Source organism: Primulina tabacum, chromosome 2 (genome assembly GCF_025594145.1).
Source record: "Primulina tabacum isolate GXHZ01 chromosome 2, ASM2559414v2, whole genome shotgun sequence".
Taxonomy (NCBI): domain Eukaryota; kingdom Viridiplantae; phylum Streptophyta; class Magnoliopsida; order Lamiales; family Gesneriaceae; genus Primulina; species Primulina tabacum.
The window spans coordinates 49,174,740-49,201,892 of NC_134551.1; the positions used below are offsets into that span (position 1 = coordinate 49,174,740).

A 27,153-nucleotide genomic window follows, 5' to 3' on the forward strand; every position below is an offset into this window, starting at 1 on the left:
CTAATCTAAAAAATAGTATTTTTTAGATTAAAAATTATAAATTTTTTTAATAAAATTGAAAAGAACATTTAACAGTTTTTTTGGAAAGTTTTTTGCAAGCTGTCCACTAAGAGCCGTTTATCCGATCCGAGGCACAGACAACATTTACCCAATATATATATATATATTACAAAAGCCGAGATGAGAGGAGAGAAGCGAGAAGATATTACGAACTTTTCTTCGTCGCCAAATCTCTGCAGATGTGAGCACTTGTTTGTTCTGGCCTACGGATTTTTTTTCACGCTTCACATAAAACTGTGGTTGTGATTGCGATAATGGCGGCGCCGCTGCATTTGACGTGCTTTCTCGGCTGGGGTGTTGCCGGGAGAGGAAACTTTACCGGCACTCTACTTTATTCACGATTTTGCCCTTCGCCTTTTCGCTTCCCTCTCACACCGTCTTGTAAAATGCGCCACCGTAATTTCAGGTTTTGATAAGTTTTCATCTCATCGAGATTTCTTTTAACTTCTTTTTAATTTTCTTGATTCACTTTTTTCTTTTAGTTGTTGAGTTTTACAATAGGAGTTGGATGATTATGGGTGCATGTATCCTATTTCTTGGATTTTATCGAAGTTATTCGTGACTTGTTGGGTTTGGAAATCATTTTTTTGTTTCGTGATTCTTGGTTTTGGAAAATTATTTAGTTCAAGAACCTTCACATCGGAACTTTTACGGGGCTTGGTTTATGTTTCTCCTTTTTAACTTATTGATGATGTGAAATTTGTTTCTTCAAGATTCCTCAGTTTGAAACTCTGCAATTGTTTTAATAAATATCTTATCCTTCTAACACGCCTGTGCAATATTATGTGGAAACGGTTTTTTTCCCTATTCTACTTACTTTTTTTTTATTCTCTGTGGTTTGATACCTTGATTCTGTTTACAAGATTCATTCTTCATATATCGATTTTTTTTTTCTTTTGGAAATACGAGTCTGTGCCTGTTGTAGATAGATGATTAATTTTCTACCTTGCATATGTTTTAGTTTATACCTGAATATTTGCAGCTTCCAAAACAAAAAACAGCATGCAAAGAAAATCAACATTGGTGATAATGACTCTGATCCGAATAACTTGTCTAATGATAGCAAGTTCTCAAATCACGAAACTGATTTGAAAGGTGGAATCACCATTGCAGTAAAATCCGAAGATTCAAAAGAAAAGGAGGACACCGATTCTTCTCCAATAAACGAGGATCCAATGATTAATAATCTCCCATCAAATGACATAACACCTGTGGTATGCCTAAACATAAATTCTTTGGAATATAAAATCTATTTGTTTGTGTGAAGAGTAATACTGATGATCGATTTAATCTTATGCAGTTATACCACAATGCTAACTGTTCATTTTGTCAATGGTCAATGTGGTTGTCCTCTGGTCTTTTATATACTTAAATTAAATTATCTGCTTATGTTTATATTTGCGGCTCTGCAAATATAAGAAGTTAAATGACATTTATTTATCTCCTTACATGTGAATCGTTGATTATTTTCCCTTGAGTCCATCTGGAACCGTCAGCATAGGAACTCTGCATTTTCTCAATCCATCAAAATCAAATAAGATTCTCTTTGGCGTTCTTCATTTGGATTCGACATATTAATCTTTATAGTTTGGCTGTTCAGAATTAGCTCAATCATAAAAGGATATAATGAGTGCCAATCAACTGGCTGCTTTAAACATTCCACGTGTGTATCAAATGCTTTATTTGTTTGACAATTATAACCAAGGCTGTCATTTCCTAAAATAGTCTCAGAAAGAACAGAGAGCTCTCAAATTTTGTCCTGGAATTTTTTCTATGACTTTCATGGAACTCGCATTAATAATCTTGGTCTCCATTCAGTATAAAATAGGATAAAAGGTATATGAAAGTATTGTATTCTATGTTGGGCAGTCCACCAAATCGGATGGAGAGCAACTTTCAGGAATCCATCTTCAAGATTTAATTGGAATGATAAGAAATGCAGAAAAGAGTAAGTCTTGTCTTATCTTGAACCCATTTATTTTGTTTAGGTCTCTATCTATTTAAAAATTAATGAAGCATAAATATTTAAGAGGCCACACATTTAACTTTCATCCGTGCTTGTTAAAATAAGTTGTAAAGAAGTTTCACGATATGCCTAAGCTCTATTTTTGAACGGAAAGTGGATATTTGTGATTTATTGCATCATTGATCTTTACCTGATTTGTGTCTCTTGCTAATTGAATTAGATGTACATCTTCTCAACTTAGCTCGTATTCGTACCCTTGAAGACCTTGAAAAAATAATTGAGGAAAAGGAGGCACTGCAGACCGAAATCAATGTCTTGGAGATGAAACTGGCAGAAACGGATGGACGGCTTAAAATGGCTGCACAAGAGAAGATACGTGTGGAACTCCTCGAAGACCAGTTGGAAAAGCTGCGAAGTGAATTGTCTAGTAGGGGTAGCAGAATGGAACACGCTCAAGAAATGAAGTCTGCAGTTTCTTCATCACAAATTGATGCTGTGAATTATTTTACCCAGGAATTGGAGCTATTAAGGGCAGAGAATATGTCCCTGAAGGATGAGCTGGAGGTGCTGAAGGGAGATCTTGTTAATATCAGGGAAACTGGTCACAGGATTCAAACTCTGGAGGAAGAAGGATTCTCTTTGGAATCTTCTTTAAAAGAGTTTGAGTTTAAACTTGCTGCTTCTCAAGAAGATGTTTCGGAAATTTCAAGTTTGAAATCGGAATGCAAAAGTTTATATGAGAAAGTAGCTAGTCTGCAAGAATCATTCGATAACACAACAAAACATGCTGATGAAGCTTTTAAAGTGCTGCAGCAAAACCAAGAACTTCGCAAGAAGGTTGACAGGTTGGAGGAATCTCTCAGTGAGGCCAACATGAATAGATTGTCAGCCGAGAAAATGCAACAATATGGTGAACTCATGCAGCAGAAGATAAAACTGTTGGACGAGCGCCTGCAAAGGTCTGATGCAGATATACATTCCTATGTTCAGTTACATCAAGTATCTATGAAGGAGTTCCAAGATACACTAAGTAATTTGAAAGAAAAAAGTGATAAAAGAGCAGAGGCTGAAACTGTGCATGATAAGCATTCAGAATTTTGGAGTAATTTACTGCTATTGGTGGACGGATGGTTTCTCGAGAAGAAAATTTTGGCTGACGATGCTAGACTATTGAGAGAAATGATATGGAATAGGGAGGGAAAATTATGCGATGTGTATTTGTCATCTGAAGAAATGAATGAAACTGATATCATCGCAAAATTCCTAAGACTGATATCATCAGTGCCAGGGTATGAATGTAACTCGTTTTTCATTTGTGTCATACATAATGCATACTATTTTTGGCTAATAGGGGTGATGAATCTCTAGTGAACGGTTGCACATCATACATATTGCAGCTGAGTTGGCACCTGTAGCAAAGGTATGACTTAACTATATTTCTGCATTAGGTGTGTAATTGATCAGGTATATCCAAGTTATCTTTGTAACACTACACAACTAGCCAAATAATTTTTCTTAAATACACACACACACACATATGTGTGTTAAGTTATATTTATTATATTCTTCAAAAATTTTACCAGTATGCATGGCATAAATTTGGCTAGTTTGTGTAGCCTTACAAAGATGACTTGGATACACCTTATCAATTAAACAATGAACCTAACAATTAATTATTTCTAATGAGAAACTTAGAAACAAAGAATTAATTAGTAAGAGTTAGATGTAAATAAAGAATCTGGATCACAGTTAGGTTAGATATCTTATTTTTTAGAACATGTTAGAATTTATCGGAAATAACTTTGTTTATATATTTTGAAATTGCGGGAGTTTTACGTGAGTAATACAATCAAATTAAGTTAAGTATTTCTGCAATTCCAATATTATTCTAAAAGGCCCATAATAATGAATTTTAATGTGTATGTTGTTATGTTCTTTACTCAATTTGGACTTCTGTTTCCTTCTGCATATTGATTGTTATCTATTCAAATTCTTTATATCTTCATTCATAATCTCTCGGTTCATATGTGTCAACTTACCGCGTGTACGATGATGCATGTGAGAGCCACCTTATTTCTTTCCAATCAACATAACACATACACCTATTATGTCTGTCATATGAGTTTTCTCTTAATTCCTGCTACCAACGTGCTACTTGAATGACCATGCGTGTGAGCCGCATGTTGGTTCCTATAGTCAATGTGATGCCTGATGGAATTATGGTTTGCATTTTGTTATTCTACTCCCTTTTGAATTCTAAATTTATATATCTATGTATGCATCTACCGGTTGTTTAGCTTTTGTTGTTAGTCGTTACTCTTGAGATTGATTTACTGGCTGAGTCGGGGGGGGGGGGGGGAGGGGGGGTATACTAAGTTTATTTTACTGTTGTTAAACATAAAGCTAAGTATATTTTACTGAAGTTCAACTTAAGCTTTTTGGGTATCATCTAAACGAAGGCTATGAATTTATATGGAGGAGATAAGTCGAGGGACGAAGATTTAGGAGTTTAATTTGTGAGGCTTGGATATGAATTTTCATTTTGATTCATTAGGATTTCATGGTTTTTTTTATCAAGATGCTTTTTTTTAGTTCGGACATTTGGTCCTTAGAATTTTGATAACGTTTTTCTTACTCATGGTTGAGATGATGAATTGGTCATTTAGTATTTTGAAGAAATTTTTTTCCGGAAAATAACAATTTAGGATGAGCTCATTTAAATAAACATAATAATTTGTTTTCAACAACTCAATAAATTCGCAATTTCTGCATTACCCGTACTCAAAGGGGTCGTGGATTGAGCAGAAATTTGGTCCGAACATGAGTCGTAGAGCATCAAGCTGCTGTTGGGTGAAAGGTTGTTGCGAGACTGGAGAAGCCACGTCGACAGTAGCTGAATAAGCACGACGTTCCCTATTTGTTTTCCATTCCGCCGGTTTGCCATGGATGCGCCAACAAGTGTCCACTGGATTGTTCGGTTTCTTGCACTTGTCATACCATATGCGACCATTCTGTACACGAGGACTGTTGTGGATATCACATGTGGCGAATGGCGCACACCACTGTCGGAGATGGAAAGAAATGATGGTTGAACGGTCGCAAGGGCAGAAGCATCGCTGGGAGGCGGGTGGGAAGAGCCGAACATCACCTTTCGACGACTTTCTTCATGGCGAACCTCGGAGAATGCAGCACGGAATCCTGGCAGCGGTTTAGTGGCCAAGATACGGCCACGTACTTCATTGAGAGATGTATCAAGGATGAGAAGGAACTTGAATAGATGTTTGGTCTCCACAATTTCCCTGAATTGTGCTTCGTATGATGCACACTTCCGATCACACTTCTAGTCGTGTGATTCGAACAGATCTAGCTGCTTCTAGAGTTTTGTGAGCGCGGTGAAATAAGTTGTGATCGTGTCCTCACCTTGGCGGACTTCATGAAGGCTGTTTTCCACACTGAATAATTCACACTTCTAGTTGTGTGATTCGAACAGATCTAGCTGCTACCAGAGTTTTGTGAGCGCGGTGAAATAAGTTGTGATCGTGTTCTCACCTTGGCGGACGTCATGAAGGCTGTTTTCCACACTGAATAATTCAGACATGTTGTCCCGGACAGAGTGCGAATCCCTGACTACATCCCATATTTCTTTGGCAGAATAATATGGGAAGAAAATCTCTCCAATGTCTGGGACCATGGAATTGATAAGCCAAGACATGAGCATGCTTTTCTCGACATTCCAAGATTTAAATTTTCCATCTGTCGTGACCGGTTGTTTGGGAGAGCCAGAGATAAGATCTTCTTTTCCCTTGCCTTATATAAACATCATGATGGACATGGATCATTGTAAGTAATTCTAGCCATTGGGTTTGTGGCACGTGACGGATTGAATTAGAGAGAGATTGGGCATGGACCGCAGGTTGAAAGCGGCGGAGTCGATGGTGGCTTGTCGGACTCTGATGACGAGGCTATATGGCCGTGTTTAGTGATGGCGGCGAGGGTTTGTTCCTAAGCTCTGATATCATGTGGCATGGTGAATTTAAATTCTTATTATCATTGAATGTACATGAATCAATATATATAAAGAAAATTTATATCCTTATCTCTATTATATCTAATATATCTATTCTAAATTTAAAGTGTAACTTAAATAAATATCTTAATTATCTTTTCTAAGATATCCAAGATCTTCAACAATTTCTTCTGCTCAGCTAATGTGGTCCAAATCCTATATGTTTCTAGACTGCACATTTTACATACATTATTTTTTTAAAACTAACGTCTTTTGTACATCTTTCTGAATGATGGAAATTTTTAGTTGACTGAATTTTTCCTACTTTGGTTACGTTCTGTATGTATTGGGATTTTGCTCGCCCGTTATTGATCTTTCTAATGTGTGAGGTACACTCGAATATTGACATGCTGAAAATATATTTCCTCATTTACACTCAACTGAGAAATTAGAGATGACAATATATTAATGCTGTATTTGAAGTTTGCCCATGGCAGATTTTGCTTTATTTTATTTCAGGTTGGTGGTTTGGGTGATGTACTGACTGGTCTGAGTAAGGCACTTCAGAAGAAAGGGCACCTTGTGGAAATTGTTCTACCTAAATATGATTGCATGAATTATGAGCTTATTCGCGATTTTAAGGTATATGACTTTTGTTGAGCATGCTCTCCAGTTTTTACATCTGTTTTTTGATCCACTCCGTACTGTGCAGGCTTTAGATGTTTCACTAGAGTCATATTTTGATGGTCTGTTGTTCAAAAACAAAATATGGGTTGGCACTGTTGAAGGTCTAGAAAATTTTACATCAGTGTTTATTTTCATTGAGACATTCCTTTAACTCTGATACTTTGGCTGATTCGCGAAAATTTTATTTGTCAGGGCTTCCTGTTTATTTCATCGAGCCACATCATCCAAGTAAATTCTTCTGGAGGGGTCATTTTTATGGAGAGCATGATGATTTTAAGCGATTCTCATTCTTCAGCAGGGCAGCACTTGAGTTGCTACTTCAAGCTGGCAAGAGACCAGACATAATCCATTGTCATGATTGGCAGACTGCATTCATTGTACGAATGTTAGAGATTTTGTTATTTCACATATCACCTTTCTGTAGTGTTGGATCAGTTTTTTTTTTTTTTAATCTGAGTGCTTGCTATTTTCGGCAGGCACCCCTTTACTGGGATCTGTATGTTCCCAAAGGATTGAATTCAGCGAGAATCTGTTTTACATGTCACAATTTTGCTTATCAAGGAAATGCACCAGCTTCGGACCTTGCATCTTGTGGTCTTGATGTCCATCAACTAAACAGGCAGGATAGAATGCAGGACAACTCGTCAAGGGACAGAGTGAATGCTGTTAAGGTAACCGATCCTCTATTTTCAAGTTGCATTTGAAGCTTTTCATTGGCTTAGCTAAGAGATGCATGAACCACATTCAAGGTTTTGCGTGCTGGTTTGCCACTTTCTCTCTCTTTCTTTAGCGCTCGGACTGGTGGACATTTGGTTCTTTGATCTGGCCATGACTTATGTTCAGCTGATTTCTACCACGTTATCCTGATCACTTTCATTTCATCACATTTTCTTGGCATTTCACAGGGTGCAATAGTCTTTTCCAATATTGTGACAACAGTTTCACCGACCTACGCCCAAGAGATGCTGACCCCTGAGGTACAAAGTGTAACTATAAGCACCCTTAATGAACGTGTTTCTGATGCAGTAGGATTTCAGCATTGAGATTTTTCTTTCTTTATAATTTATTAAGTCCTTGTTTCTGTTGCCTATATGAAAGAATTGAGCAGTGACCATGAAATTGAGGAAAAACTCAGAAGATATTTTATTGCTTTCATACACCTTCCTCAAGTTGGTGCACTAGATATCACTCATGCCCAACTTGTCAATAAATAATTCAAACTTGGCCTGAAATGCTTCTTTGTCAACATATCAGTTATCCTGTTGCTCTGTGATGACAAAGGACATGCGGATTACTCCAGCTCCCCCTGGTTCTCCTTGATGAAGTGCATGTCTACTTCAATATGTTTAGTCCTATCATGTTGGAGTGGGTTGTTTGCTATGCTTATGGCAGATTTGTTATCACAATACATCATTGGAGCCTTGAGCTCCTAGTTTAACTCTTCTAGTACTCATTTAATCCATAATATCTCACAAACGCCATTTGCCATAGCTCTAAACTCAGCTTTTGTACTACTTCGTGCCACAACATTTGTTTTTTACTTCGCCATGTGACAAGATTTCCCACACAAAGGTACAGTAACCCATGGTGGATCTATTATCAGAGATAGACTCAGCCTAGTCCACATCAGTGAAACCTTCCACCCTTCTTTGATCACTCTTTTTGAACAATGAACTCCTACCCGGAGAACCTTTCAAATATCTCAAAATTTTGTACCAAACTTCCATTTGCTCATCATAATGTACATGCATGAATTGTCTAACAACACTTACAATATAAGCAATATCTAGTCTTGTCGAGATAGATAAATGAGTTTTCCTACAAGACATTCATATTTATCCGTTGGAACTAATTTCTTCTAATTTTTTATTAGGATCCATGGGTGTATCACTTGGCTTGCAACCGCTCATTCTAGTTTCTCCTAATAAATTAGGAACATTTTTTCTTTGCGACGTTGAAATTCTTTTTTTTTTTGATCTGGCTACCTCCATTCCCAGGAAATAACTTAATGAACCTAAGTTCTTGAATTCGAATTCATCTGCAAGACTTCTTTTCAACCTTTTGATCTCTTCACAATCATTCTCAGTGAGTATTACATCATCGACATAAACGATTAAAACTACAATTTTACCTTTATCTCTATGATTTTACCTTTATCTCTATGTTTTACGAACATTGTATGGTGTGACTGCCCTTGTTATATCCTTATTTCTTAACAAACTTTGTGAATTTTTCAAACCAAGCACGTGGAGATTGCTTTAGTAGGCCCTTGTTATATCCTTCTTCTTAACAAACTTTGTGAATTTTTAAACCAAGCATGTGGAGATTGCTTTAGTAGGATTCGAATGGTGTTCAATTTAGCAACAGGTGCAAAACTCTCCTTGGTATGTCCATACTTGACAAATATGTGATAAAAACAGAGTATGAAGGTGACAGATGGTTATATGAAACAAAATTCTAAAAGGGTTATCGGGTACATGCCCTAATTCCTTTCATAAGTGCAATTGGTAAGTCAATGATACCTGGATTTTCAGATTCTGTGCTGCTTGCATTTGTGTCAACAATTTCTGTACTTCTCGGATCTGGTTTCAGGTTGGACTCTCTTGATCATGCGGAAGTGTGAATGTCCCACTTTTATTTTGAAGATTTCTGCCCCTGGTATAAACCTGTCCAAACCTTCTACCATTGTCCAGACTAGTCTCATCTATAGTCATGTTTTGGTTACTGTTTTGATCAACTTGAATAGGAGGACTTTTCCCTTCTAGACTAGGCTGTGGAAAATTCACATATAAATCATTTTTGGACTCGGTGGTTTCTCGTTCTTATCTTCTACCTGTCCAAACCTTCTACCATTGTCCAGACTAGTCTCATCTATATTCATGTTTTGGTTACTGTTTTGATCAACTTGAATAGGAGGATTTTTCCCTTCTAGACTAGGCTGTGGAAAATTCACAGATAAATCATTTTTGGACTCGGTGGTTTCTCGTTCTTATCTTCAAACATCAATTCTTAAAAAAATTATGTTTCAAAGAAAGTCACATCCATGGACACAAATTTTTTTCGAGATTTTGAATTAAAATATTTATTCCCCTTTTGGGTGGGGGAATAACCAAGAAACACACATCTCAAGGCTCGAGGATCTCAAGGCTTTCCCAGCTATGGTTGAGAGTGATCCATCAACTAGTTTAATTTTCTGATTTTCCTACACATGGGTTGTATGAAGTAAAATAGCTTCGAGCAATCTGTCATATGATAGGTTGCACCAGAGTCTATTATAAATGATTGACAAGTGGTGGTTGACACTTTAAAGTTGTGGCTTTAGAATTATTACCTGTTTGAGCTAAAGAACATGAGGAAGCCATGGATGGGAACTGTGTGGATCGAAAAAGGCTATACAATTGTTCCTTAGTGAAATATGGGTTGTTCCCGAGATTTCGGACTTACTGGATTCCTCCGTGTTTGCCTTATATGCCTTATGATCATTGTTTGATTGATTGAATGACTGTGGCTTCTAGTTAGGTGGTTTTCCATGTAACTCCCACCAAGTTTCTTGTATGTCGTGGAGCATTGCAATGTTCACACTACATTCTTTCTCACTTCTTATTATTTCGACCTTTCAGTTGAGAAGTATTTTGCTGTTTTCTGGAAATTAATGCAGAACTTTCAGGTTGGTATGGACCCTTCTCTCTCATCATCACCTTCTTTCAACCTTTTTCACGCCCTATTTCAGCAAATACAACGCTAATATATGCCAGTGAAACGCTTCCAAGAATTCTAGCCGTTAATTCATCCAGATTTCTATTCAAACCAGCCAAGAGTTCAAACGCTCTATCATTCTCCAATTGTTGCAGAAAACAAACACTATTAGATTAGCGATCATTTATTATCATAACTGATGATGACTGGGTGAATTGGATCTGAGTTTGGTGCTCAATAACATTTGGTCGGGTTGGTTTATGTATTGGTATGTCGGAACTCAGGTGAAAAGTGCCGGACTTGAAGTATCTGCTCACTTAAGAGATTAGATAACGTTTGTGGGGCGCTAGAAGGTTATCCGGCGTATCTACTCCGACGCTCAAGTCAGTCGAATGTTTTATATTAGGAGAATGTATAGAGAGTATGCGTATTTATTTCAAGAATATCTGAACGATTAATAACAAGCAAACCTGGTATTTTTAGGGTAAAAAATCAATGATGACTTTGTTTTCAGTCTTCTACCTTCCCCTAAAAAAATCCAAGAAACTGAAGACGAATCTCCTGGCTGCCGGGACTTCCCGTGCTCTGAAAAAGGGTAAAGGCAAGGCCCAGCGCCCTCAACTCCTCTCATCTTGATATCCTGGATACCCCTGGTTCTCTACTATGGGGAGTACCCTATGCCCGAGAGTTGACAAGGTCCTCAGGGTCCTCGGGTCCATCCCCTCCTCTTATCCCATCCTGATCCCTGGCCCTTCGGACAAAGCTGATCAACCCCCAGAGGGTTTCTATATCTTTTTACGGGATCAAGTCCGCAGTGGACTCAGATTTCCCTTCTCCCGGTCCACTTCTTCGAGGTTCTTATAAACCAATTTCATCCCAATTCTTTTCCGATAATGGCTTCGGCCTATATCCTTTTCAAAATACACGATCTCCTAATTAACCCTCTTATTCTCCATTATTTCTTTGTGTCGGTTTGGAGACAATGCATTCTCTGTCTTCCCGACCGAAAAGTCGTTTCTTTGATGACATCCTTTCTTCCCTGAATGGATAGAAAAGAAGATTCTTCTATATCAGCCTCTCCTTCCCTCAATGTTTGACCGGTTTCTTGCCTAGCCTTCCCACTCAGCCTGAGCTTCCTCGGGCTTACAAATTTGAGGAGCCAGCCAAGAGTTCGTGGAGAGGCAAAAGTTTTCTTCTTCACTCGTTATAATCGAGGAAAATTTAGTGGCCTAAGGATTGAGTCCCCAGGCTGAGGACCCTACGGATTGGGTTATAGAGGAGTTCGATGCCTCGGGCACTCAACCTGACACTTCTTTTCTCCGCTCTCGTATGTTATTATCCCTTCTAAGATTTTCTCACATACCTTTTTATTCTGCATGTAATCTCGAAATGCAGGAGGCCTTTGTTAGGAGATTGGTTGCAGAAAAAGCTGCTGAGGAGAAGAGGCCGACTGGTCGGAAGGCAGCTGCTGAGGAGAAGAGGCCGGCTGCTCGGAAGGCAGCTGCAGAGAAAGAGGCTTTGGCTATGCAAGCAGCTGCTGAAGTTCAGGCTCTCAAAGAAAAACTAGCTCCCGAGACCCCGGAGGAGGGTAGTGCTGAGAAACAGGCGGAGGCCCCCAGGGAGGGAGTTGGGTGCTCAAACTCTCCCGGAGATCACGTTCTCCTTAAGCGGCGGAAGCGCAAGGCTACTGCTGTTAGTGATAATGAGGAGGGGGCCTCGGGCTCTGCCCGGGTTACTGAGCCTCCTTCTTATTCTTCTGCACAAATGCAGGGGCGTAGCCAAGATTTTAAAATAGGGTGAGATGGATATTGAAAATGTAAATATTATTATTTAATGTGTTTTTTAATTTTTTTGTTATATTTTGTATAATATGAACTAGATAAATTTTAAAAATCATCTTAAGAATTAAATATATCAAGATACATGATAAATATCATTTATAATAATGAACTTTTAAAATAAATTCGTAGTAAAGTAAGTAAAAAAATTGAATGTACATATGACATTATTCATTCAAATAATTTAGTTATACAATTTGTACTCTAATAATTATCACTTGATTTTATTATTATTTAGTATTTATATTTTTTTAGTTTATTCAATAAATTTATGTAAATACATATTTATAATCAGAACAACACAAATATATATATATATAAAATGTAGAATTAGAATGAGTAAATATATAAATTAAGATAACCATATAGATACCGAATAAGCTCAAATGCTAGATTATTTAAAACTCATAGAAATTCATGATAAAAATTTTGCCCAGTGACTAAAATTCCTAAAATACATAACTATATATACATATTAATCTCGAGACTAGGTTGGGCTAAAGCCCACCCTAGCCTCTACTGAAGCTACGCCCCTGTGCACAAGTATCCACGGAGCAGCCCCGCTCGAAGCCACTAGGAGCCCGGGCAATCTTTTCCTGGATGTAGTTTCTTCAGTTGGGGTTAGGCTTGTTAAGGGCCTAATCTCGCCTGCTGAGGAGGCTCTTCTCAAGGGCTTGGGTCACAATCAGAAGCTCTTTGAGGGTACTGCCCGGACTCTCTTGGTAAGCCTAGTTCTTTCATTTTTTCTTTCAAATTTTTAAGATTGCAGCTCTCATCATTTTTTTTGTAGGGTCTTCATATGCTGATATTGGCCTATGAGAAGGTCTCTCCTCAATCGCGAAGAAAGAGCTCTGCAAACCGGGCGGGCCATTAGTGAACTTCGTCAACAAGTTTAGGGGGAACTGACGCGAGCCCGACTCTTGCATGAAGACATGGTGAATGGCTTGAGGACGGCTTCCGAAGTAGCCTATCAGCAATTGGAGGTCTCTCAGACAGACCTAAAAGGGGCTCGGGTAGAGTCGGAGGCTGTTTTTTCTTGGGCTGATGCTCTCAAGTCCGAGTTCTTATCCTCAAATATGCGGGCCCAATCTCTAACGGAAGAACTCAATCATCACAAGGCCCGGGCTGAAGAGGCGGAATCTGCTCTGGTGGCCTTCAAGCGATCTAAAGAGGAATGGCTGATTTCCTTTCTTCATTCCTCGGAGTTTAGGGCGGCGGTTGAAGATATGGCTTATTCTTTCTTCAAGACTGGTTTTGACAAGTGCATGGAGCAATTCGAAGAGGCCGGCCCTATCCCAGTAGATAAGGAAGGTTTCCCAGATTTTACTCGAGCCATCGATTCCTTGCCCGAAGATGATGAAGGGGATGGAGGTGAGAATGCCGAGGTTGCGGGGTCCAGAAGTCCAGACACTATAGTGTAGGATTGTTAACCTTTACCTTTTTTTATATTTTTCCGGCCTACCGGCCTTTGTACCTTTTTTTGAATAAGATTGTCCTCTTTTAATTGTCTTTCTTCCTTTGATAAGTAGACCAAACTGAAATAATCACCTACAAAATTCTAAGTATCGAGAAGTAATCGGACTTTGGAAGGCTTGTTTTAACATAAATTGGTCGTAAGTTTGTAAATCTTAAAAATTTTCCAAGTATAAGGAAGTAGTCGGGGTTTCATTCTTCTCAATAAAATTTTGGGGTTTAGATCAAGTACCGGGGCCTCATGCCTCTCAGGTTTAGATAAAATACCGGGGCCTCGTGCCTCCTAGGTTTAGATAAAATACCGGGGCCTCCTGCCTCCCGGATTTAGAGAAGTTACCGGGGCCTCGTGCCTCCCGAGCTTAAATAAAATACTAGGGCCTCGTGCCTCCCGGGCTTAAATAAAATACTGGGGCCTCGTGCCTCCCGGGGTTAGATAAAATATTGAGGCCTCATGCCTTCGGGGTTTAGATAATCTTTTGCACATACATTAAAATAGAAAGATAATTTAATTAATATTCTGATAATCAATACAATTCAGGTATAGTACTTTTTAAAAATGAAAAGCATTTCAGGGTCTTTTATGAGATCGGCCTGACCATCTTCCAAATATAAAGCTCCTGAACTAACCCTTCGAACAACTTTACAAGGTCTTTCCCATCTAGCTTCTAATTTGCCAACATATCCAGCCGGATTGGCTTTCTTGAGGACAAGATCACCGACTTGAAATTCTCGAGGTCGGATCCGCTGGTTATACGCTCGCATGACTCGACTTGCAATAAGATTCCATCTGGATGACAGTTTTTTCTCTCTTTTCTTCCGCTAATTCTAACTCTTGAGCTTGGGCTGGATAATTTTCCTCTAGGTAAGTCTCGACTCGGGCTGATGTCTACCCGATTTCAGCAGGTATTATTGCTTCAGATCCATACATCAAATTAAAAAAGGTTTTCCCCGTTGTGGCCTAAGGAGTAGTTCGGTAAGCCCATTAGAAACCCGGAAGTTCCTCCACCCAGTCCTTCCCAACGCCTTGTAACTTGGCTCTTAGAGCTTGAACGAGTGTTCGATTAGTGACTTCAGTCTGTCCATTTGCTTGCGGGTAAGCGACGGAAATAAGTGATTGGGTAATCATCTCTCCACACCAAGCAGTAATTTTTTGTCCTTGGTACTGCCGGCAGTCATCAGATATCAACTTTCTTTGTAGCCCGAACCTGCAGACTATGTTTTTGCTTAAAAACTTCAGTACCTCATCTTTGTGATTCTGGCAAGGGGCTCGGTTTTACCGATTTGTAGAAATAATCAACTGCTACTAACAGGAACTTCTTATGTGCCCGGGCTACTGGGAATGGTCCCACAATATCTAGACCACACTGATCAAATGGGCAAGATGTTTGAACATGCTTTATAGACGAGGTCACGAAATTACCGTAGCGTTGACATCTTTCACAAGATCGGTCTATATCCAGGGCATCTGAGTTCATAGTGGGCCAGCAGAATCCAGCCAACAATGCCTTTCAAGTGAGTGCTATAGTCCCAAGATGGTCCCCACAACAACCTTCATGAATTTCTCTTAATACTTACGTAGCTTCTTCCCTGGCCAGATATTTGAGCATCGTGCCCTGGAATGACCGTTGGTATAACACTCTATTGATGATACTGAAGCGAGAACACTCTTTCTTAATTCTCTGAGCTTGTTTAGGATCCGTGTCGTCCACGAGTCTTCCTGTGAAGTTACTGGATCGGTGTCTATACTCGACACCAGTTTGGTGTGGTGAATAAAATTCCTGCCTCTTTCCCCGGTCAAAGAAGATGCCATTTTGGCTAGTGTATCGGCTTCCGTTTTTTCTTTTCTTGGAATCTTCTTCGTGCTCCAATCAATAAAACTTTCTGAAAACTCCTGAATTGCTTTTAATTACTTTTTCAATCTTTCTGCTGGGGCTTAGTAGGGAAACTTTTACTTGTTGAATAACTTATTGAGAGTCTGAGTAAATAATGATTCGGGTAGCTCCTGCTTCCCGGGCAGCTCTCATCCTGATCACAACTGATTCATACTTGGCCTCATTATAAGAAGCCCGGAAATCTAATCTAACTTCAATCTTTATATTTTCCCTTGCTGAAGAAACCAAAACGATCCTGACCCCGCTCACTTCCTTGTTGGCAGCGCCATCGACAAATACTCTCTACACTTTTTCCTGTTCCAGGCTGTCATCTCGATCAAGAAATCTGAAAAAAGCTTGAGTTTTTACCGCCGCCCTCGGCTGATATGTGATATCATGCTCCCTGAGCTGTATTGTCCACTTTACCAGCTTCCCTGAGATATCTGGATTTGTCATTATTCTCCCCAACGAGCTGTTGGTAAGGACGATGATAGGATAAACAGAAAGTAGGGTCTCAATTTTCTTGCAGTTATGACCAATGCCAAAGCTATCTTTTCGAGCTCGGTATACCTCAACTCGGGTCGTCTGAGAGCATGACTTACATAATACATTGGTTTATGGTCAGTTCCTTCTTCTTGGATAAGGACCGAGCTGACGGTGTATTCAATAGCAGACAAGTAGATTAGAAACTTTTCTCACAGCCTGGGTTTAACCAAGATGGGCAACCCAGCTAGGTGATTCTTCAAGTCTTGAAAGGCTTGTTCAGTTTTGTCATCCCGTCCAAATCTCCGGGCTTTCCTCAATATCTGGGATTATCTCGTCCTCTTTTTTCCTACTCGGATAGTTTCACCAAACATTTTCGCGATGAGCGCTGATCTCCCTGGACTTCCCCAATTCTGCCCTTCACGGGGAACTTAGTTTCTTGATGATAGTAGAGGTGACAACATTGAAGGCGTTCATAGCCGGCCTTCCTAGTATTCGTCACAGCAAATGTGGTCATAACTGATTTTCTTGAATCCCCAGATTCTACTGTCAACAGAGCATAATCTCCCCACCGAGGTGGACCGTATGACCAGTGAAGCCGAACAAAGCGATCTCTATGGGCTCCAGATAATAATCCTTTAAGTCCATTTGATCCAGGGTTCTTGGAATATGAGATTGACGGAGCTGTCCGAGTCCAGAAACACTTGCCTTATATCATAATTTGCTATTTTGGCCTGGATAACCAAAGCGTCATTGTGTGGTAAGCTGATACCTTGTAAATCTTGGGGTCCGAAACTGATGGTTGGCTCCTCTTCTTCCTCCCAAGTTACCCACTCCCAGGATTTCTCGCCGACTCCAAGCTTTCCGGGCTCGGTTATAATCACAATTAGTGGATCCTCTGGAGATAATTTTAATTGCCCCCAAGGTCGGGGATTTTCCCCGACCGTTCTATGCTAGGGCCTTTCTGACGCGGTGGGCCTAGCGCGACTTCCTGACATGGGTTTGGAATTCGGGGTCCTAATGGATGATGCAGGCCTCGAACTCTTGGGTACCCATGGAAGTCTCATTGCTTTCTTTGGTGCTGGATTGCCTTCTATCGGGTCTGGCTGATGATGACTTTTCCTCGGTTGTTTGAACTTGCTTGTGTTTTGCTAACATTCTCTTGTGGAATGCACAAAACTTTAAGGCTAGCCGTGGGCCCTGGAAAGGTCGGTAGGATTGAGAGCTGTTTTCCTTCTCCTCGCAAAGGTGCACCGCTTGGTCCTTTGGCATCTTCAAGGGAGTATAACGAGAAAAACGCCCCAAAGGGTTCTCCTTCTGTGCTCGTTCTTTGGGACTCGAGCTTATCAAACTATCGTTGGGCTGAATCCACCAACGTGGTTAAAAAAGTCTTGCACTTGATCTCATCGCCATAACAATGCAACATGGCCATGTTTTCAAACCGGGACTAAATGCTCCTTAGGGTCCGAGTTTCCATCATACTATCTGATGTTTGCTGATTTATAATGGGCATGTAGGGGCTCATTAATTATGCGGTTGGAGAAATGACACCTTCTACCTCAAGTCCGCTAGCTTCTCAGCCATGGTAAAAGTTTTGGAGCATTCCTGGGGGATTTTGCTTTGTCTTGAGAAGGAGATTCATCCCCGGATCCCTCCTCATGGGGTGTCGGCTGTTGTTGGGAGGTAATTTCTCCATCATGGCCTTCTGGACAGCTACCGCTATTCACTGAGTCAATTGTTCAGGGTTGATCATGAAAGTTTGCCGGGGTGGATTTCCTTAGGGAACTTCTCAGTCCGAGGATTCCCTTCTGGAATGGTCTCTTCGAGCTGATTTTCGATTGGAAACTATATCTACGTCTCAGATCTAGTTTCCTACATACGACGCCAATGATGATGTCCGGGTAAATTGGGTTTGAGTTAGGTGGGCAATTACACCGAGTCGAGTTGGTTTATGTCCTAGTATGTCGGAACTCAGGTGAAAAGTGTGTGGGGTTGAAGTATCTGCACACTTGAGAGAGTAGAGAACGTTAGTGATGCTCTAAAAGGTTCTCCGGCCTAGCCATTCCGACACTCAAGTCAGTTGAATGTTTCATATCAGGAGTGTTGGGATCGAGAAAGAGTTTAGAGGGGGTGAATGAACTCATTCAAACTTTTCCTTTTAAAAGCTACAATAGCTTGTTTTTGAAAATTTGAACACCGATGAATTAAATCGAGTTTGGTTTTCAAACCAAGCGGAAGACACTCGAAATAATCCTTCGTAGAAACCGATTAAAGATTTTGTAAAGCATTAGAATATATTCAAGTTGAATGAGTAAAAATATTTTAGTTAAGCGTTTTATCAAACACTTGGCATGTAATATTTCGATATTTGAAGAACACGTAAAATGCTTCAACAATGCATCTTTAAAACAATGAAAATGATAACTAAATACAATAAATAAATAGACACAAATTTGTTTATGGATGTTCGGAGATTAACAACTCCTATGTCACCCCTATTTCTCCTTGGAAGGATCCACTAGAAGACTTTGATTTATACAACACCTTGTACAAACCCATTTCAACTTAGGACTTATCTCTTGCCTAATTGAAACTCCTACCACACTCTCGATTGTAGGCTGCAACCTCACAATCTGTATAATGTTTAACGTCTCTTATGCCAAGACTACAAACACAATCTTTAATGTCTTTGTGTGAAGACTCACTCAACTAAACTTTGAAGTTCAACTCTCTTGTATATGTGTGAGTGATTGTGTATGAGGAATTTATCCTTTAAAGTGTACATCTCAAATGTATCCTCACACAAGCGCTTGTGCTCTCAAATAGCATATTTCTTCATGCTAACTGCCCATGCTTTTAATCCCCTTCAAAAGCTCTTGTTTGATCTTCAAGATGTTGTATTTGTAAGCCCCAACAATGATATATACGTTAGACACAAGAATATAACCGTTTGGAAAGTTTCTGTACTGTTTCTGAAATTGCAACGGTCAAATTCGCCTTGTTGGATATTTTCCCGAGCTTAAACTGGTTGGTCAACGGTTCAAACTGGTCAGCGGTTGAACTTGTCAGCGGTTGAACTTCTCAGCGGTTGAAAACTGGTCAGCGGTTGAACTGGTCAGCATCTCAACTGGTGTGCTCTGCAGAACCAGTAGCTTCATCGTCATTTATCAGCATCTTAAGCTTCGAGTTAGACTTTGACTTCTGAAGATGATTTGTAGATCATCATCTTATCTTTCCAATGCATACTGAATCGCTTTATTCCAATAAGCGAGCTGAGAGATATGACGAAATACCGCAACTGCTCCTTGCTGTTTTCATGTAATCAGTTTGGTCATTCAGCAACCGGTTTGGTCTAGATACCATTCGATTTTGCCCCACTGACGTGAAATACGACTTGTTCCAAATTGAGTTTTCTGATCAGGTAAGTTGGCGGATTGTCATTTGAATCATGCATCTGAGAGATATGGGCAAAATACAAACGCTGCTCGTTTTGAACCGTTTGCAGGAATCCGAAATGTCTTGTCTGCACTTCAATCAGCGGTTTGACCTAGATAACATTCGAACTGGTCCGACTGGCCTGAGATATGACTGGTACATAATTGAGTTGGCTTTCCAACCGTTTTTGCCTTAGGTCATTTCGATCTTTGTTTTGTAAGATATGCTCAAAATATTGCACCTTGCCATAATTCAACTGTTTGCGAAATTGAAGTTCCAGCTTCCAATTTGATATATCAACTTCACACTTGAGTAAATGTGTTAGAAATACAATAACAAGTTTTGTTATCATCAAAATTAAGATTGCTAGTGTTTCTGCAACCAACAAGGAGAATGAATGTATAGAGAGTATGCGTATTTATTGCAAGAATATCTTAATGAATTAATATCAAGCAAACCTGATATTTATAGGAGAAAAGTCAATGATGACTTTGTTGTCAGTGCCTAGTTGCTACTCATGGCGAGATGAGTGTTCATGCCCTCTCTCTGACACTGTCAAATCTGACAGCCCATACTACTTCTATCCTAGTCACATCACTCCTACGTGCGCTGAAAGACCTGCTAATGATTATCGAGACTTGGTGTCTCGTACCTGTGAACTCGGAGATGACACCTATACCGGGGTGCTTGGGTGGATAATCATGACGGGGACCATTGCCTACTAATTATGCTACCTGAGCTCTTCATTGCCCAGGCTAGCTGAGAGCGTTTCGGTTTGCTCTACTGTTATGGCTCTTTGATCACCCAAAATCCGGACTAAAGATGATCCGAGTACCTCGTGGATTACCCGGATATTTCCGGGGTATCAATAACAAAGATCTAACTTTTCCCACATACCCTTTAACTTCATTACTAGTATTCTGTCACATCTCAATCACCTTGTTTGGTTTGCTACAGTCTCGTCTTCAAATCAAATATTTGTGAAGATGTTCCAGGTCGGAATATGTTTCTTTGACAACATCGCATACTTCTTTTGCTGTGTAAAAAACAAATAAGTTCTTCCAATCGACGCCTCCATTAAATTTATTAACCAGGCAATGATTTTCAGCTTTCCAATTCTTCCATGTTGTTTCTGTTTTGGCCAGTTCTTCTGTCTCGTCAGAGAGATGCACATATATTCCCTTACCTTCAATTATGAGTTTGACAGATTGTGGCCACTCTAAATAATTTTTCGCGTTGAATTTGTTAACGGTTAATTGAATGGGCATGTTGTCCACCCGCTCGGATCTACAGACCCAAACGGCGGAGGTGGTGTTTGGGTGTTTCTGGAATTTATTTACAACGAGGAACTTGAAGCCATCGCAGAATCATTGTCAAAGGGCAGGAAAGAAATTATCAGGCTACGGTAAACCCTAGCTCTGATACAATGAAAAATTGAGCAGCAGCCATGAAATTGAGGAAAACTAAGAAGATATTTAATTGCTTTCATGACACACTTATTATCATACAAGATGCTTAAATAATTATAAAGACTAAATGGGCCAGAATATTCCTACAATTATGGGCTATACAATCAACTAATTGATATACCTCAATCTTACCAAAAGTAAGTAAAGATCCAGTTAAATATTTCTATTCTTTACAATACATCTTTCTATTTTTCTACACTATATAATGGGCTTACTCATACTGTGTGATTTATCACGTAGTTGGGCATTGGGAGTGGCACCGATAGTATGGGTTTTAACACCAAATGTGAAAGATATGGCCCCTGTTTTTTAATGTGATCTTTGCTTTTCACTTTCCTTTTCTTTACTTCATGCCTCCACCCGCAATCTGCCCTTGCCACCACAGTAAAGCAGGGAGCTTTCTGCCCACAATGCAAGATATTCTGATGGCAAGTTACTTCCATTGGAGGTGGATTGATGGGGACGAGGAATTGGTTTGATGGTGTGGAGTAGGGTTGTGGAAAGATAATCTAGAAAATGTGAACATTTATTGTATACATGTACTGTTGTTTTATCTCCTTTTACACTACATTCTATCATTTCTATTCGAACATCCGACATCTGAATATATAGCACGTCGAATAATAACTATATTATTGCTACTGTTAGTGCGTGTACTACATCAAACCAGCCGTAAGTATCAACTCTTGAGTCAGGTTTGGTTGATAATGAGTGGAAAATAGATCTGTATTAAGAATCTCGAGATCTCACTGTTGGAATGTTAACAAAAGTCTGCTGTGGGACTCCAAAAGTTTCAGCGCTTGTAAAACAAGCAACAAAATGAATGGTGCCTTGCATGCAAACTTTTTCTACTGTATCTTCAAAATTATGAGCAAAATGTTACATGTAGATGTGACTTCATGTCTTCTATCTATGAGGTAATGTATTTTAGCTGTCGGCTGATGTGGGAAAAGAATGAATCATTCATGGTATCACTATATATCAGCACATATCAAGTTTAACATCTGGAATGACTATGGAGTGAAATTTAGTTTCTGCAAGGAAAATTGAAAGCAAAAGGATTTCTGTCAGGCTTGGTTCTTTGAATGTTTTTTAAATATGGCTTTCGTACATTGTGATTATTTTTCGGGACAAAATTTTGAGTTAAAGCATGTAATGGATATCAATGAGAAGAATGTTTCTTAAGTTGTATTTTCTATGTACAGGAAGGATGGGGCCTACACCCGACACTTAACTTATATTCTAAAAAGTTTGTTGGAATTTTAAATGGAATCGATACTGATGCATGGAATCCAGCTACTGACAGATTTTTGAAAGTTCAGTATCATGCATATGATATTGAGGGCAAAGCAGAGAATAAGGAGGGTTTAAGAAGATACTTAGGGATGTCTTCTGCAAATGGCAACCAGCCCTTGGTAAGTAAGTATAGTTTGATTTGGAGGCATCTGAAAAAATTGTACACGATCTTAAATTGACTTTTGACACTAATATTTTTGCCAAATGAATCTGATTTTACTACTGGTTTTGCTGTTAGATATGAACTTTCATGTGTAACTATCAATTTATTTGTGATATAGGTTGCTTGCATAACAAGATTGGTGCCCCAAAAGGGTGTGCATCTTATAAGGCATGCTTTGTATCGGACTCTGGAATTGGGTGGACAGTTCATTCTTCTAGGTTCAAGTCCAGTTTCACAAATTCAGGAAAGTTCTTGTATTTTCTTAACTTTTCATGCTGTATTTATCTTTGTAGCCTATATTGCATAAAGCATGTTAATTTTGTTAACCAAAGAAACTTTATTTTCAAATGCAACAGTTGGTGGGGAGAAAGTAAGTTCTGTGGAATAACATCTTGCTTCTGAATCACTTCCTGCGTTCTGCATGGTTTATCCACTTATTGGGACCGAAGCTGGGTTTACTTTGTTATAACATAGCAAAATTTGAAAGTTCTGAAGATTGTGTGACTTAGATCCTGTTCAGTTTGCTGACACAAATATATGTAAATGTCAAAACCAGAGGAGTTATATTAAAAATTTCAAGAATATGCACCCTGTGATTTCAAGTATTATTTGCAGCTTTCCTAAATCAACAAGACAGAAGAAAAGATGTCTACTAGCCAGCCAATTGATAATTTCTTTTCTGATTTAACTCAGTTTGAACTACAAGAAAATTTTACCAGAGATTAATCGGACTTGTGTGTGATCAATGCCACTATAGAATTCTAACAGTGAAAGTGTGCAGGATATTTGACTTGTTAGTCTGGAGTGATTTGCACTTCTGATTAATTTATGTGAAGCCGACTTTGCATAGCCTTAGCCCTTGATCTATGCAGACACCTGGAAGTCTAATGAAAGTGAAAGTGTGCAGGATATTTGATGTGTTAGTCAGGAGTGATTTGCACTTCTGATTAATATGTGAAGCCGACTTTGATAGCCTATAATTGCAATAGCCTTAGCCCTTAGATCTATGCAGTCACCTGGAAGTCTTATGAAGTAGTATGATTGGGCATCGGAGGGGAAAAATTCTTATTTTCATATTAGTCATATGATATCTAGTAGCTCTCCCCTGTAAAGTTGGAAATCATGAACCCACTAATCACTGAAAAATAGTTTATATTTGACTTTGTTATTTTGGATAATGTCATTAAGTATTTCAATTATGGTTACTGTGCCTTTACTATATTGACTTGACTTTCATCATTTAGAGCAAATGAAGTCATCTATATTATGAGTACCATTTTCTTCTTGAAAAAGCACCTTACTCGAGTGAATGACAATGGATTTCTCTTTTTGCAGAGGGAGTTTGAGGAGATTGGCAACCATTTTAGGAATCATGAGCATGCTCGATTGGTATTGAAATATGATGAGTCTCTTTCCCATTTAATTTATGCTGCCTCTGACATGTTTATCATCCCATCCATATTCGAGCCTTGCGGCCTTACCCAGGTATAGGTTATTTTCTTTACTGTGAAACTAGCCCAGTGAACTAAAATGAAATAAATTGATAGTTTTCTATCTCATTTTGTTTGTACGCAGATGATTGCAATGAGATATGGGTCTATCCCAATAGCTAGGAAGACAGGTGGTCTAAATGACAGGTGGAATATTCTGTGACTTAGTTTTTGAAATAAAGCAGAATATTACCTTGTTCATACTTGCTTGGTAGCACAACTAAGTTTTTTAATCCGCCTGCAGTGTTTTTGATTTGGATGATAACTCAATACCCGTCCAGTATAGAAATGGTTTTACATTTTTGACAGCTAATGAGCAGGTAACTTCGGATTGATGATAATAATTAGATAAATTATATTTTATGCATTTTGTTTATTTGGTTGATTTAGAACAACAGCCAATACTTTCACCCTGCTCTGTTATTGACAAGATGATGTTTTTTCTCTTCAATAGTTATTTTATAACAATGGTGAATGGCCCTTTACTTTACAGGGTTTTAACGGTGCTTTAGAACGTGCATTTGACCATTATAAGAACGATGGTGATGGATGGAAACAGCTCGTTCAAAATGTCATGAATATGGATTTTAGTTGGGATTCGTCAGCATCGCTATATGAAGAACTTTATATGAAGTCTATCAGAAGAGCAAAGACTGTGAATCGTTCTTGAACTGGTGTAGCTGCAATTTGCGTTCGATATTGGCTGAATCCTGAAGGACATGATTTTGATTATGTATCCACCATGGTATAATTCATAATGGCATGAACCATGGATGGGCGAAATAAATAGACATTGGAATATTCAGTGATCGTATCAAGTGGTGACCAACAGACCCATCTTTTCATGTCCGTCCTGCTGGACCTAAAGGCTACACTGGTATCGGCTCTCATCTTGCCGACCCAGATTTCAGGATGCTTGCTGCATTGCTCCTATTTTTTTGGTTACCAAGCCCATACTTCCACCTGTGTTGTATGTAATTTATACTGAAACATTTGTTGTAGAAGACATCAACTGCGACTTGCAGACGATGTCGTACGCTAAATTTGTGAATATGTTTGAACACACACTGAATATAAATGCATATCAAAGACACAAAATTTGTTCATTTCCATTTATTAAACATTTACAATTTAATGGGTTAAAATGGCAAGGATTAAGCATTTGGAGTTATATCCTGTTCTTGATTTGATGATTTTTTTATTTTAAATTAATACATCATTTTTGTATGAATAATTGCCCAAATGTCTTATGACTGTTTAATTTTTATTTATTTCTTACGAAATTGTGGTTATTCTATGTACTGCAATTTTACCGAAATTTGTCAGTTTTGAGCCTAGAAAGTTTGCTGATATGATCGAAAAAGACAGGTTCACGAAGATTGAAAACAAGAAAAATTCATATTATATTCTGATAATTACGCAATAATTTTACATCATATCTCACAATCAGATTACACATGCACTTTTCCATCCAAATTTATTTTCCAGGTACAAAGTTGGTGGCGTAAGCCCATGCGTTGTTGTTGACTGGATCAGCGAGGTGGTCGGCAAGGTTCTCCAATGGACCCTTCCCAGTAACGATGGCCTGGACGAAAAATCCGAACATAGAGAACATGGCAAGCCTTCCATTCTTGAGCTCCTTAACCTTAAGCTCAGCAAATGCCTCGGGGTCATCAGCAAGACCCAACGGGTCGAAGCTTCCACCGGGGTAGATTGGGTCGGTGATCTCACCGAGTGGTCCTCCGGCAATTCTGTAGCCCTCAACAGCACCCATCAAGATCACCTGGCTAGCCCAGATGGCCAAGATACTCTGAGCGTGGATCAAGCTTGGGTTCCCCAAGTAGTCGAGACCACCTTTGGCGAAAATCTGGGACCCAGCCTTGAACCACACAGCCTCACCAAACTTGACGCCATTGCGGGACAGAAGCTCGGGGAAGACACATCCAAGAGCTCCAAGCATCGCCCATCTGCTATGGATTACCTCCAACTCCCGGTTCTTGGCGAAGGTCTCTGGGTCAGCCGAGAGTCCAGCAGTGTCCCAGCCGTAGTCTCCAGGGAATTCGCCGGTGAGGTAGCTTGGGGCCTCGCCAGAGAATGGACCCAAGTATTTGACACGGTCAGGACCGTACCATGGGCTGCCGGAAGGAGCAGGCTTACTAGTCTTCCTCATGGAGACCCTTCCGGATCCAGTGACATCCGGGGTGGAGGGAGATAGCTTCACAGCTGTTCCAGCCAAAGAGGAAGAAGAGAGAGCCATAGTTGAGGCTGCCATTGATTTTAGGAGTAGTGTATTGCTAAAACTCTTCGTAGATACTTTACTGGTGAAATAAGTTATGTATCTGCCAAATCATTTATAGAAGCGAGAAGCTAATTGGTCCTTATCCTCTGAGATCTAAATGTATCCTTTGATTGGGTATGGAGATTCTGCGGCTGTTGCTTCTGTGAGTTGGCAGCCTCTAGTCCACAATTCTTTGGATTTTTATGATTGTTTTGAGACATAATATCAACAGTCGGGTCTCTTAGATCAGTGTCATTGGGTTTTCTAAGTTGTGAGATTAAGGAACATCTCTGTTTTAAATAAAACCATTACTTTGCTCGGTCTATATTCTGTCCTTGTATTGCCCAAGTGATGCTAAACTATTCTGTTCTTGCATTGCCCAAGTGATGAGTTTAGCAAGATTATACCAATGTAAATTGGGCATTTGGAAAGTTTACGACTTATATCGTCTTTGGTCCTTTCTATGCAATTTTTCATTGGTTGCTGGTGGTTTGGTATAAGCAGAATCTAAATATCGACTTAGGGTTGTAAATGAATTAAGCAAGTTCGCGAGCTTCTCGAAGTGACTCGATAAATATTTGATTCTCCGAACTCGAACATGTTCAAATTGAACTCGGGACAAAGTTATTGTGTTCGATAGTTGTTGTGCAGTCCGCAAGGTTAATATTTTATTGATATAATATAATTATATATTAAATACAAACACCTTTCAAGTATATCGAATATTTCAAGCTTTCAAACATTAATTCTCAAACTTCAACGTTCGATCAATATTTGGAACAATTCGAGTCAAAATAATTCGAACCTTAAATTGTTTTTACTAGTCAACTCCCTCAGTTCGATAGATTCATGATATAGTCATCAATAGGCAACTAGCTGCACAAAAATCACTGTTGATTTATACCTCATATGATGTAATACTTAACAAGTAGATCGTCCTCA

General features: G+C 39.2%; 2 protein-coding genes across 2 annotated transcripts; one reads left to right on the forward strand and one right to left on the reverse strand.

Annotated features, from left to right (window-relative positions):
- Positions 1-154: 154 nt before the first annotated feature.
- Positions 155-25,911, forward strand: LOC142534282 (putative starch synthase 4, chloroplastic/amyloplastic). Its single transcript, XM_075641202.1, has 16 exons — positions 155-466; positions 1,043-1,274; positions 1,930-2,008; positions 2,247-3,315; positions 3,395-3,446; positions 6,552-6,674; positions 6,745-6,820; positions 6,912-7,096; positions 7,196-7,390; positions 7,625-7,696; positions 22,190-22,399; positions 22,562-22,684; positions 23,776-23,928; positions 24,019-24,080; positions 24,178-24,253; positions 24,427-25,911. The coding sequence occupies exons 1-16, from the start codon at positions 315-317 to the stop codon at positions 24,601-24,603; spliced, it is 3,036 nt and encodes a 1,011-aa protein (XP_075497317.1). The 5' UTR covers positions 155-314; the 3' UTR covers positions 24,604-25,911.
- Positions 25,313-26,260, reverse strand: LOC142534298 (chlorophyll a-b binding protein 21, chloroplastic-like). The gene has a single exon (XM_075641204.1). It carries the CDS (start codon positions 26,203-26,205, stop codon positions 25,411-25,413), a length of 795 nt encoding a protein of 264 aa, XP_075497319.1. The 5' UTR covers positions 26,206-26,260; the 3' UTR covers positions 25,313-25,410.
- Between the last annotated feature and the right edge of the window lie 893 nt (positions 26,261-27,153).

Bases quoted from the DNA above. Each gene is read 5' to 3' on its own strand.
- LOC142534282 (XM_075641202.1), top strand. From the start codon at position 315: ATGGCGGCGCCGCTGCATTTGACGTGCTTTCTCGGCTGGGGTGTTGCC. The intron at 7,391-7,624 runs GTAACCGATCCT...GGCATTTCACAG, and splicing joins ACAGAGTGAATGCTGTTAAG to GGTGCAATAGTCTTTTCCAA. The intron at 24,081-24,177 runs GTGGAATATTCT...ATCCGCCTGCAG, and splicing joins ACAGGTGGTCTAAATGACAG to TGTTTTTGATTTGGATGATA.
- LOC142534298 (XM_075641204.1), bottom strand. From the start codon at position 26,205: ATGGCAGCCTCAACTATGGCTCTCTCTTCTTCCTCTTTGGCTGGAACA.